Source organism: Rhinolophus ferrumequinum, chromosome 3 (genome assembly GCF_004115265.2).
Source record: "Rhinolophus ferrumequinum isolate MPI-CBG mRhiFer1 chromosome 3, mRhiFer1_v1.p, whole genome shotgun sequence".
NCBI lineage: Eukaryota > Metazoa > Chordata > Mammalia > Chiroptera > Rhinolophidae > Rhinolophus > Rhinolophus ferrumequinum.
The window spans coordinates 34,738,379-34,750,178 of NC_046286.1; the positions used below are offsets into that span (position 1 = coordinate 34,738,379).

General features: G+C 39.9%; 1 protein-coding gene across 1 annotated transcript; it reads right to left on the reverse strand.

Moving 5' to 3' along the window:
* Positions 1–343: 343 nt before the first annotated feature.
* On the reverse strand, positions 344–11,199 carry EEF1A1 (eukaryotic translation elongation factor 1 alpha 1; the record flags this gene model as incomplete). The annotated part of the gene is made up of 8 exons (XM_033103296.1): positions 344–478; positions 9,091–9,176; positions 9,277–9,511; positions 9,596–9,852; positions 9,941–10,091; positions 10,170–10,466; positions 10,574–10,753; positions 11,032–11,199. Coding segments are annotated over 8 exons (1,509 nt in total), but the record flags the coding sequence as incomplete, so codon positions are not given.
* Positions 11,200–11,800: the final 601 nt, after the last annotated feature.

Below are 11,800 nucleotides of genomic sequence, written 5' to 3' on the forward strand. Positions count from 1 at the left end.
AAAGTTAGGCTCTACCTTTTTTTTTTTTTTTTTAAGATTTTATTGGGGAAGGGGAACAGGACTTCATTGGGGAACAGTGTGTACTTCCAGGGCTTTTTCTAAGTCAAGTTGTTGTCCTTTCAATCTTAGTTGTGGAGGGCGCAGCTCAGCTCCAGGTCCAGTTGCTGTTGTTAGTTGCAAGGAGTGCAGCCCACCATCCCTTGCGGGAGTCCAACTGGCAACCTTGTGGTTGAGAGGATGCGCTCCAACCAATTGAGCCATCCAGGAGCTCAGCAGCAGCTCAGCTCAAGGTGCCGTGTTCAATCTTAGTTGCAAAGGGTGGAGCCCACCATCCTTTGTGGGACTCGAGGAATCGAACCAGCAACGTTGTGGTTGAGAGCCCACTGGCCCATTTGGGAATCAAACCAGCAGCCTTCAACGTTAGGAGCGCGGAGTTCCAATCGCCTGAGCCAGTTCCAATCGCCGGCTGGGCTCCACCCTTTTAAAACATGGACAATACAAATTTAAAACAGCATGTTAAGATACATAAAAAACACACTGCCTAAATTTAAAAGGAAACATTTCTAGACTATACAAGGTCTGACAATTAAGTTCGCAAACTTGTTGCAACAATGTTGCTAACTTGTTTTGCTCTCAGAGGGATTATTCATTATGAATTTGTACCAACTGGACAAATGGTTAACCAAGTTTGCTATTTGGAAGTGCTGAAAAGGCTGCGTGAAAAAATTAGATGACCTGAACTTTTCACCAACAATTCATGTCTCTTGGATCACGGCAATGCACCAGCTCACACGGCACTGTCTGTGAGGAAGTTTTTAGCCAGTAAACAAATAACTGTATTGTAATACCCTCCCTACTCACCTGATCTGGCCCCCAATGACTTCTTTCTTCACCCAAAGATAAAGGAATATTGAAAGGAAGACAGTTCGATGACATCAAGGATAATACAATGACAGCTCTGATTGCCATTCCAGAAAAAGAGTTCCAAAATTGCTTTGAAGGGTGGACTAGGTGCTGACATCGGTGCCTAGCTTCCCAAGGGGAGTACTCTGAAGGTGGCCGTAGTGATTCAGCAGTTAGGTTTGTACGTTTTCTAAGATGAGTTTGCAAACTTAACTGTCTGATCTCGTATTTAATACAAGACCAGATTCTGTGTGTGTGTGTGTGTATACGTACACACCCGTTGTTTCAAACAATGAAAGGAAACTTACTGAATTTTCTATATTTCCGATTTGACAAAGAAGAACCTCAGGGTGGGGGGGTGCACTTCAGCAGACTTCAGAGACAGGTATTAGAGCTTTGAAGAAAATACCCATGAGCAGTTATACAAAATATGAGAAACATTTCCAAGAGATGCATTCCTTAACTTTGACATAAAGACTTAGCTATGAGAAAATGTTCTCTTAACACAACCATAATTGAATAAAAACTACCTTATTTCTCATTAGACATTTAACTGAGTTGCCAGCTCTATGCAGAATTCTGTAGGAAGCTCAACGGAAGTCCAAAGGGTCAATCCAGAATATAGGGCCGGCCCGGTGGCTCAGGCGGTTAGAGCTCCAGGCTCCTAACTCCTAAGGCTGCCGGTTCGATTCCCACATGGGCCAGTGGGCTCTCAACCACAAGGTTGCCGGTTCAACTCCCAAAAGGGATGGTAGGCTGTGCCCCCTGCAACTAGCAATGGCAACTGGACCTGGAGTTGAGCTGCGCCCTCCACAACTAAGACTGAAAGGACAACAACTTGACTTGGAAAAAAAGTCCTAGAAGTACACATTCCCCAATAAAGTCCTGTTCCCCTTCCCCAATAAAAATCGAAAAAGAAAAAGAATGTATGACAATAGCCTAAGAGAGTGCCTGCAGGTCAAGGCTGTGTCAGGCCCTTCCTTTTGTGCAGTGATATAGCTGTACTCCTTAAACCTCAATGGTCACAACCCAGGCCCCAGAAAATGTTGCAGATGCCCTCACTAGAAGGCTGAGAGAACCTCAGACTCCAGACGGCACTGGAACTCAACTTCCTTGTGTGGCAAACCTACAATTTATTACAACACCAACGAGGATATTTCCTGAATCACATGATTTTACTGAAAACTTAACCAAGTAGAATATTCTGTGGGTTTTTTTTATTTTTTAGCCATCTGTCTTTTAACCTCTGGAAACTACACTTGCAGGATCACACCACACTGTCTTCTGTCAGGTTTTGCTGCCAGTAATTCTCACTAGAATAAACAAAACTACCTACTTTTGACTATTTTTAAATCTATTCTACTTTATACAAGCAATAACTTATATTTTAGACAGTGTCTCAAAGAAATTGTGTTAAAGGCAATATCCAGACTGCATATTCTTTGCTTTGATCTGTTCTGAATGTCAAGTTTGACAAAAAGCCAGAGCTACCTGAACTCTTTTAGGGAAACCATGATTGCTTAAAATAGAAAATTTAAATTCCTACGTAGTACAAAGATTTTACTCCCACTTTGACCTTAGTAACTTTAAGTGGCACAGCAAATTATTTTTGTCTGCCCAAAGAAGGAAAGCAAATTTAGAGCTATCACCTATTTCACCTTGCTTTTACCAAACATTTGATAATTTTTTCATCATGATTATGTTGTGATTAAAATGGGGAAATATGACCTAGGTTATAGTATTAGGTGAATTTGCAATTGGCTGGACCATAATGAAAGAACAGTTCTCTAGAGCAATGCTACAGGTCTGTTTTGGGATCTCGTTTGTTTAGTAGTTACCAATAATTTAAGTAACACTACAGAAACATAACTGTAAGTATCAGAGATGTAAATGGAAAAGCCCACATTTTTATTTAACCTGCTAGACAGCAGGCTCAAGATTCAAAATTATCTCAACAAGATGAACTATAGCAGAGATACATGTAAACTCCCAACATTTGATTTCTTAAAATTAACCATACAGTGGTGTCTTGGATTGAGTTGATCCTGGAACAAGAAAAGGCCATTAATAGAAAAAAAATGGCAAAATCTGAATAAAGTTTGGAGAGTAACAGTAACATACCAATGTTGGTTTCTTAGTTTGACAAATGTACCTTGGTAATGTAAGATGGTAACAGGAAACAAACTAGTAAGTGGTATGTGGAAACTCATCCTATCTTTGCAGCTTTTCTATAAATCTAAAGTTACTCCAAAATAAAAGGTATATTTGTACAGAAAACAAATTACCTATGCAAATTATTTAAAGGGTATCTTCTTAAAATATAATTTATATTAAAAAGATCGCATGTTTGTTCAACCATAATCCAGAAGCACAATGGAGTTGCTTAAAGCAACTGTGATCTTCCAAACAACTGTAATGATAAAAAACTGTATCTTTTATTGGCTGTTTACAATAGGCCAGGTACTGAGCTAGAATCTATATCCACTAGCTCATTTCATCCTCTCAACAATCTTTAGCGACTATTATGTCCATTAGGTAGATGATGAAATGCATCAATTTAGGAAACTAAGGGTCCAAATAAGGTGATTTATCTCTTGGATCACATTAATAAAAGCACACTCTAGATTAAGAGATCAGTCTTTTATGTATCCACAGCTGTATTTAATTTTGTTGAAAACACTTTAAAAGCTATACACTGAGAAGAACATCTTGGGAAGAATCTAGAAACCATGTGGCCTAGGGCTAAGAAACTGCTGTAGGAACTGAAAAGTGTTAAGCTCGTATGTGACTAACGGGAATTGATTGGTGTCGTCAAGTAAATTGGAGGCTCTTGTAGAAAAGACAATGGTATTGTTCAGTTATTCTAGAGAAGAGCCGAGGTATAAAGATTGTTACCAGCAGGCAAATTTAAATAAATATCGAGAAAAAAATTCATCCAGCATTGGGATGACTTAGGAGCCTCTCTGCAGATACCTGTCAGTAATCTGTAATAGGGGTACAGTCCCTGCCCCCTATGAAGGTTGTGAGGATTCAGTGAGATGTCTCTGCCCTCCAATAAATGACATACACATCAATGCAAAGATTTCAATGAATGTATTCAAAGGCGATTTCAGTGGGTTTGATTAAAAGGCTTTTAGATTTTCTTCCTAGATTTTTCTGACTCTATGTAGTTGTTAGGAGGCCAAGTTAAGCCTCATATATTGAGATGTCTAAGAAGTAATACAATGTTTTCTATTCTCCAATTCACTAACTGCTACTTATGCTTCAGGCTTCAGCTATTCCTTCTCTAGCCAATCCAAATTATGATCATTTTACTCTTCTCCCTCATAGTGTCTCTTATCCTTCATAACGTTATCACAACTCAGAATTATCTACTTATTTAGTTAAAATCTATCTTCCTCACTAGATTATAAACTCAGAGGGCAAGAACTGTGTCCATTTTGTTCACAACTCTATCCTTAGTGCCTAAAATAGTGCCTGACACAGTGACACGATTTTTTAAATAACAAATTAGTTCTTTACTACAGCATCTCAGTGTAGCAGCACTTAAATTATTTTTCTTCCTTAAAAAGATTCATAGCAAAATAAAATTTAAAACTTCACTTAAAAATTTACTACTAGTGGTTCAGATACTTTGGAAAAGTTTGGCAGTTCCTTATAAAGGTAGGCATACACTTGCCACACGATACAACATTCCCAACTCCTAGGTATTTATCACAAGTAAAATGAAAACATAGTCAAACAGAAACCTTTATGTGAACGTGTATAGTGGCTTTATTCATAATTGTTCCAAACTGGAAACAACCAATGTCCCTTAGCTGGGAATGGATAAACTGCATTACATCCATTTAAAAAGAACTATCACTGATTATATACATGTATGTGCAAAATGGATGCATCTCAAGTGCATCATGCTAAGTGAAAGAAACCAGACTCAAAAGGCTATACATATACTATATGGATCCAGGTATGATATTGGTGCAAAAACAAAATTATAGGGACAGAAAATAGATCAATGGTTACGAAGAACTAGGGTAGACGGAGATGTTGACTACAAAGAGGCACAGGGAAAGTTTGGGGGCCGGTGATGGAACTATTTTATACCTTGATTTTGATTAACTGCATACATGTCAAAACTTGCAGAACTGTATACTTTAAAAGGGTGAATTTTAGTGTATGTAAATTGTAGTGAAAAAGTGGGGGAAACTTTAAATCTCTTAAGTTTTCTAATCTTTGTTCACTTAGGATATAATTATTGTTAACAGTAATGCAGCATTATCTTTGTCGTCATTATGTCTTTCCCATAGAAACCAAACTGAGCTCTAAATACTTAAGAGATCCCGGGACCTACTAAAGGCAGTCCAAGGTAAATGACAATGCTCCTTATTTCACTCATTGCTGCTGGTGACTGCTGGACTACATACCTGTCTACTTAGAAAACAAAGAACGAAATCATATGGTACCTCTTAGAGATTTCCATTGATTCAGGGTCAACAACCTTTCAAGAGCAATGAGGCAGTTTCTTAACAAAGTTAATATGTACTTCTAAATCACTACTGGCTGAGCAAGTAGTATATTTACAATAGTTAGGCTTCAATTCTAGTTTTAACTAGTCATGGAAATTCCCAGAGACCTGCAAATAATGGAGGTGGCTTTGATGCCACCTGCGTGAGAGAGAACCTATGAGTTTATATGTGAAAAAAGTAGTTGTGAAAAGCAAAACCAGATCAGGGAGAAAACTTCAGAAAGATAAATAGAAAAAAGTGGGGAAATGTAATCCACCCCACTCCACCCCCATCTGAAACGCCATGCTCTTTTTCCCACAGCAGGATCTAGAATTCAAACTATTCACTCCCTTCAGGATATGGGTCACACAGAGCTCCAAAATGCAACTTTCTCAACTGACTGTATTTCTGCAGTTTGTGTGGTGACAAATGAACATTTATCAATCTAAAATATGTAAGGCCCTCTTGACACACATGAAACTAGTTGTCACCCTTGATCTAGAATTTCCCTTTTCAGGAATTGTGAATACTGCAGCCAAAAGAAAACTTTTGGCACGAGTTCGGTGCAAAACGGTTACCAACGTAAATAAAATCCATAGTCCAGGTAATATTCTTCAGTAATTTTACACTCCATATGAAAATTACTGAAAATCAAGAACACTTCACTATTAATTTGTCTTATATTAAATAGTCTTTATTGGGCAGAACCAGAACTCAAATAATCAGGTGTATTCCCATGTTCTTGAAAAAACTGTTCCTGCAGTTTCCAGTCTTGCTACATTCAACCTCAGTCAACCTAGCTTAGCAATTTAAACATTTAACACTTTCCTGCAAAATTTATGGTCAGTTTACATTTATCTAAAAATATTTAAATACCAAATATTCAGAGACTGATTGTGGTTGTGTACTGAATGCCATGGGGAAACTTTGTGAGCTGCAGATAAGTCTAATCAGAGCCAGGGATATTTAAAAATCAGAATCTCAAATTGAAATCTTTTGGAATTACCACAGGAAGATTTAAATGCTTAGTCACTAAAACCCCAAGTTTTGTCACCAAGGTCATGTAGGTAAGGTAATAATTCTGGTCTATTGACAATTGTCAACATTCTTTATGGAGAAAGCAGTTAAGACTGGGCTGAATGTTAGGACAGAATAGATTGTCACTACTAGATTAAGTTCTTGTTCCATCTGAGAGTTGGGAGGTTAAGTCAATAGGATTTATAGGAGAGGGCATACATTCTGAGTTCTGAAATGACCAAAATCCATTTATTTTGGATTGCCCAAAATAATTTTTAAAAAGATGCCTTACTGGCAGCCTGAACCAGAATGCCTCCCCCATTTTCTTGCATATTCTAAAATCATCAATTCCTTGGAACAGATTTCAACGAGATCCCATTTGAGATTCTTTACAAACATGATGGAGAATACAGCAGCCGGGGAACTTAGTATGGTTTAAGGTCAAGCACCTGTTTAATATGGTAATGTTAGAAATCCAGTCACTTTGCTTTTAATCAGTTAAAACAAGGAAATGCAGTTAGTGTACAAACTCAGTACAGCTAAAGTAAAACACTATCAGTGAATTTAAAATTCATGTTTTAAACTAATTTGTAGTTATCACCAGTAGGTGGTGCTCAAACCAGACAATTGTCTTGACAAGCTTAGTGGGTTCTCTTAAGTATGGAATTAGATAAACAAGCTTTTCCTGGATTCTGGTGGTTGTCCTGCTCCTTCCTACCCTTCCCTAAACTGGGAGAAATTCTCTGCAGTTGAACCTTGATGGGGTGGCATGAGGGGGACAATGTCAATCTACCCTGTTTCCCAGAAAATAAAACCTAGCTAGACAATCAACTCAAATGCGTCTCAGAGCAAAAATTAGTAAGAACCGGTCTTCTATTAATTTTTGCTCCGAGACGCATTCGAGATGATTGTCCATCATAGGTCTAATTTTCGGGGAAACACGGTAGTAAATCTTGCAGCTGTGTCAGGTTTGCTTTTGTATCAGCTATTGGCTAGCTTTGTAGAAGAACCTTACCTACCTTGTCTCATAAGCAAACATACTTGTAAATAAAAACTTAAGGGTAAGATACTTGACTCAACATTTATAATTCACAACCCTTATCAATGCCTCAGGTAGTATAGTTAAGGCATTTCACTCAGTATTAAAATGAGTTTCGAACTGTTAATATGAAAATCATTGTCATCTATGGCGTTTATTTCTAGGACACATTCCACTTAGCATACATTTACCTTAGAGAAAACAAGGTTTTCTCTCCTTTTTGCCACTTCAGGATTAAAAAATTTCCTTCCATACAAAGCTTCTATGTATCAAAGTGTCATACAGAATTTAAATTTTCAAAGACTCATGTAATGTTTCTCAAGTGTTCTGAACCGATCTAGCAACTATCAAAAACCAGCATTTACACTAGATGGCTGACATTTACACTCAAGGAAGTAAATTACTGAACTTATGACCCCTTTGTAACCAATCACTGCCTGCAATCCACGTTTCAATTACCAAAATTACCCCACTAGTTTTAAAGTGCTTTCATCCTGTCCAACTATCAAATTTTAGCGATTTAAAATTATCTCTCAATTATTTTCCATTGTTTTTAATCACTTGGCAAAATTTCTACAACTATCAAATTACAACCTTCCCCTACATACTCACAGCCTCAAATGGGTCCTTCCCTCCACATTTAGGCTAATTTGCCACTGTAACTTTCAACTTTGGGCTTATTTCCTGTGGTAGTGTTTCTTCACCCAACCTTGAGACTTTGTATAGGGAAATAGATATAAGTATTTAAGTGACAAAACACACTCAACTTCCAGTATCATTTATTTTTCCTAGAATCTGTATACAATTAACTGTAGCAAGACAGTGTTCAGTATTACTTAACCCTCATTTACTTAGGCTCTTTTAACTACCTGTCTTTATTTGTAAATGTGAGAATTCACATTCAACTGAAAAACTAAAATTTGACATACCAACAAATTTACTCAATATTGATGTTAACTATACAAAATTTTATATGCAACATGTGGACTTTATTACAGAATTTGGCCTTTGTAAACTAGCTTACACATCAAAGTTACTCTTTGCTTATCTGTCCTAACCTATTAATAAGTGTTGTACCAACAGACCCCCTCCCATAGCTTTATGTAAACAGATGATTCCTCCCCTCTTAAAACAAGGTGAAAAAACCCCAAGTTCCCCACCCAGAAAATGTTAACCCCAAATTATCAAATTCTAGTTTCAGCAGATGTAACACCAGAAATAGGTTATAGGCAACTCTAAGTCTTACCTAAGTAGTACTATATGGGAAGTTACAGTGTTGACCAAAAGAACACACAGGTTTCTCATTAAACTTTGTTTTAATGGGTCTCAAAATTCTGTGACAGATTTTTGGTCAAGTTGTTTCCATTAAAAAGTACTGATTTTAAAAACTAATAACTTAAAAACTGCCACACAAAAAAACAAATGGTCCACAAAACATTCTCCTTTCCTTCTGAAGGTTTTACGATGCATTGTAATCATTAACCAGTCTTTTACTATTACACTTAAATGGCCAATTGAGACAAACAGTTCTGAGACCGTTCTTCCACCACTGATTAAGACTGGGGTGGCAGGTATAAGGGATAATATTCATTTAGCCTTCTGAGCTTTCTGGGCAGACTTGGTGACCTTGCCAGCTCCAGCTGCTTTCTTGTCCACTGCTTTGATGACACCCACGGCAACTGTCTGTCTCATGTCACGAACAGCAAAACGACCTATTAAAACAAATTTACATCATTAGAAACACTCAGTTCACAAAAGTAATGCTTTTCACCGTAAATAAAATTCCTAATCACACTTAATACTTATCCTTACCAAGAGGAGGGTAGTCAGAGAAGCTCTCAACACACATGGGTTTGCCAGGAACCATGTCAACGATGGCAGCATCACCAGATTTCAAAAACTTGGGGCCATCTTCCAGCTTTTTCCCTGAACGACGATCAATCTTCTCCTTCAGCTCAGCAAATTTGCAAGCAATGTGAGCTGTGTGACAATCAAGCACAGGTGCATATCCGGCACTGATTTGGCCTGGATGATTCAGGATAATCACCTAGGAGAAAAGATTTACATGTAGTGACTCTCAGACAGTTAAAGCTCTGACAGTAAGTAAAAACGTGTCACTTTGAAGTGTTACCTGAGCAGTGAAGCCAGCTGCCTCCATTGGTGGGTCATTTTTGCTGTCACCAGCCACATTGCCACGACGAACATCTTTGACAGACACATTCTTGACATTGAAGCCCACATTGTCCCCAGGAAGAGCTTCACTCAAAGCTTCATGGTGCATTTCAACAGACTTTACTTCAGTTGTAACATTGACTGGAGCAAAGGTGACCACCATGCCGGGTTTGAGAACACCAGTCTCCACTCGGCCCACAGGGACAGTGCCAATACCTAAAATGTTTAGAGCAGTCATAACTATCGTGTGAAGGAATTACAACAAACTATACAAGTTACATTCTGATAGTAGTGTTCAACTTACCACCGATTTTGTAGACATCCTGGAGGGGCAGACGCAAAGGCTTGTCAGTTGGACGAGTTGGTGGCAGGATGCAATCCAGAGCTTCAAGCAGTGTGGTTCCACTGGCACTGCCATCCTTACGGGTGACTTTCCATCCCTTGAACCAAGGCATCTAAAAGACAAGACTGTCAGTGTTACCGCCAATCTTGCCCTCTCCAGGGCTCTTTCAAGTGTCTTAAAAGTCACTTACGTTAGCACTTGGCTCCAGCATGTTGTCACCATTCCAACCAGAAATTGGCACAAATGCGACTGTGTCAGGGTTGTAGCCAATTTTCTTAATGTAGGTGCTGACTTCCTTAACGATTTCCTCGTATCTCTTCTGGCTGTAAGGCGGCTCAGTGGAATCCATTTTGTTAACACCAACAATCAGTTGTTTCACACCCAGTGTGTAAGCCAGAAGGGCATGCTCACGGGTCTGCCCATTCTTGGAGATACCTGCTTCGAATTCACCAACACCAGCAGCAACAATCAGGACAGCACAGTCAGCCTTTGAAAGAAAACAAGGTCACATCCTGTTAAAGGAATGCTCTTCAAAGGATGAACCCAATGTTGAAGACAGGCCCCCCCCAAATTTTCAAGGTTAAGCCCACAAACCTGAGATGTGCCTGTAATCATGTTTTTGATAAAGTCTCTGTGTCCTGGGGCATCGATGATGGTCACATAATACTTGCTGGTCTCGAATTTCCACAGGGAGATATCAATGGTGATCCCACGCTCACGTTCAGCTTTCAGTTTATCCAAGACCCAGGCATACTTGAAGGAGCCCTTTCCCATCTGTAAGGATTAACAGTTACTTGGTAACTAAAACACAATCAAACTTCAGCTTTCAACTCCTAACTCCCATATTTAGCAGAAATGCTAGATCCCACATTACCACTGCTAAGTCTGGGTAGCTTTACCTTAATCTCAAAATATGCTTACAAAGCGGATTCCATGCAAACACTGGCTTATACCTTAACTAGTATGACACGCAGATCTATAGATTACCAATTTTACCATTTAATGTACTTGTTGGCATTCAGCTTAATTTAACTATCTATGTTACTACCTACCTCAGCAGCCTCCTTCTCAAATTTTTCAATGGTTCTTTTGTCGATCCCACCACATTTGTAGATCAGATGACCAGTAGTGGTAGACTTGCCGGAATCTACGTGTCCAATGACGACGATGTTGATGTGTTCTTTTCCTTTCCCATTTTGGGTTAGATTCAGCGGTGGTTTTCACTACACCTAAATTGGGGAGAGCGGGGGAAAACTTGAAAATCACCGAACCACAAGTTTGAGAATAAGCCCCGATCTAGACTCAAAGGGCAAATTCCAAGGAGAATTACAACCAGTGCCAAACTGGCCCAACTCTCGTCTCCACCCACCAAGTGTGGAGAAACTCCATCGCTAAGTCCCCTCCCCCAACCAGAGGAAGCCCCGCTCAAAAGGCCGCGAGAAGAAACCGAGGTGCCCGGACGCTGCCGGGCACACCACGGGGTCACAGGAAGCAGCAGCTGAGAAGGCAAAGGCCCTTTTCCTTTGTGCGGGTGACTCACCCGCCCCGCTCTCCCGTGCCGCCGCGTCCTCCATTTTGAGCTCCCTGCACGGGGCCGGCGAGCGGCCATCTTTCCGCGCACGCAACTGGTGCCGAGCGGCGGCCCACGGCGGCGGGAGCCTGGCCCCAGGACCGCCCGGCCCTCTCCGCGGGACACCAGCGGGACATGTGCTCCGAATGGAGGACCCCGCCGCCGCCCTCCGCTCCTCGCGGCCGCCCCGAGAACCCCACGAGTATGAAAAAGCCCATCCTGTCGACATCCTCGGCTAAACTATCTCGACG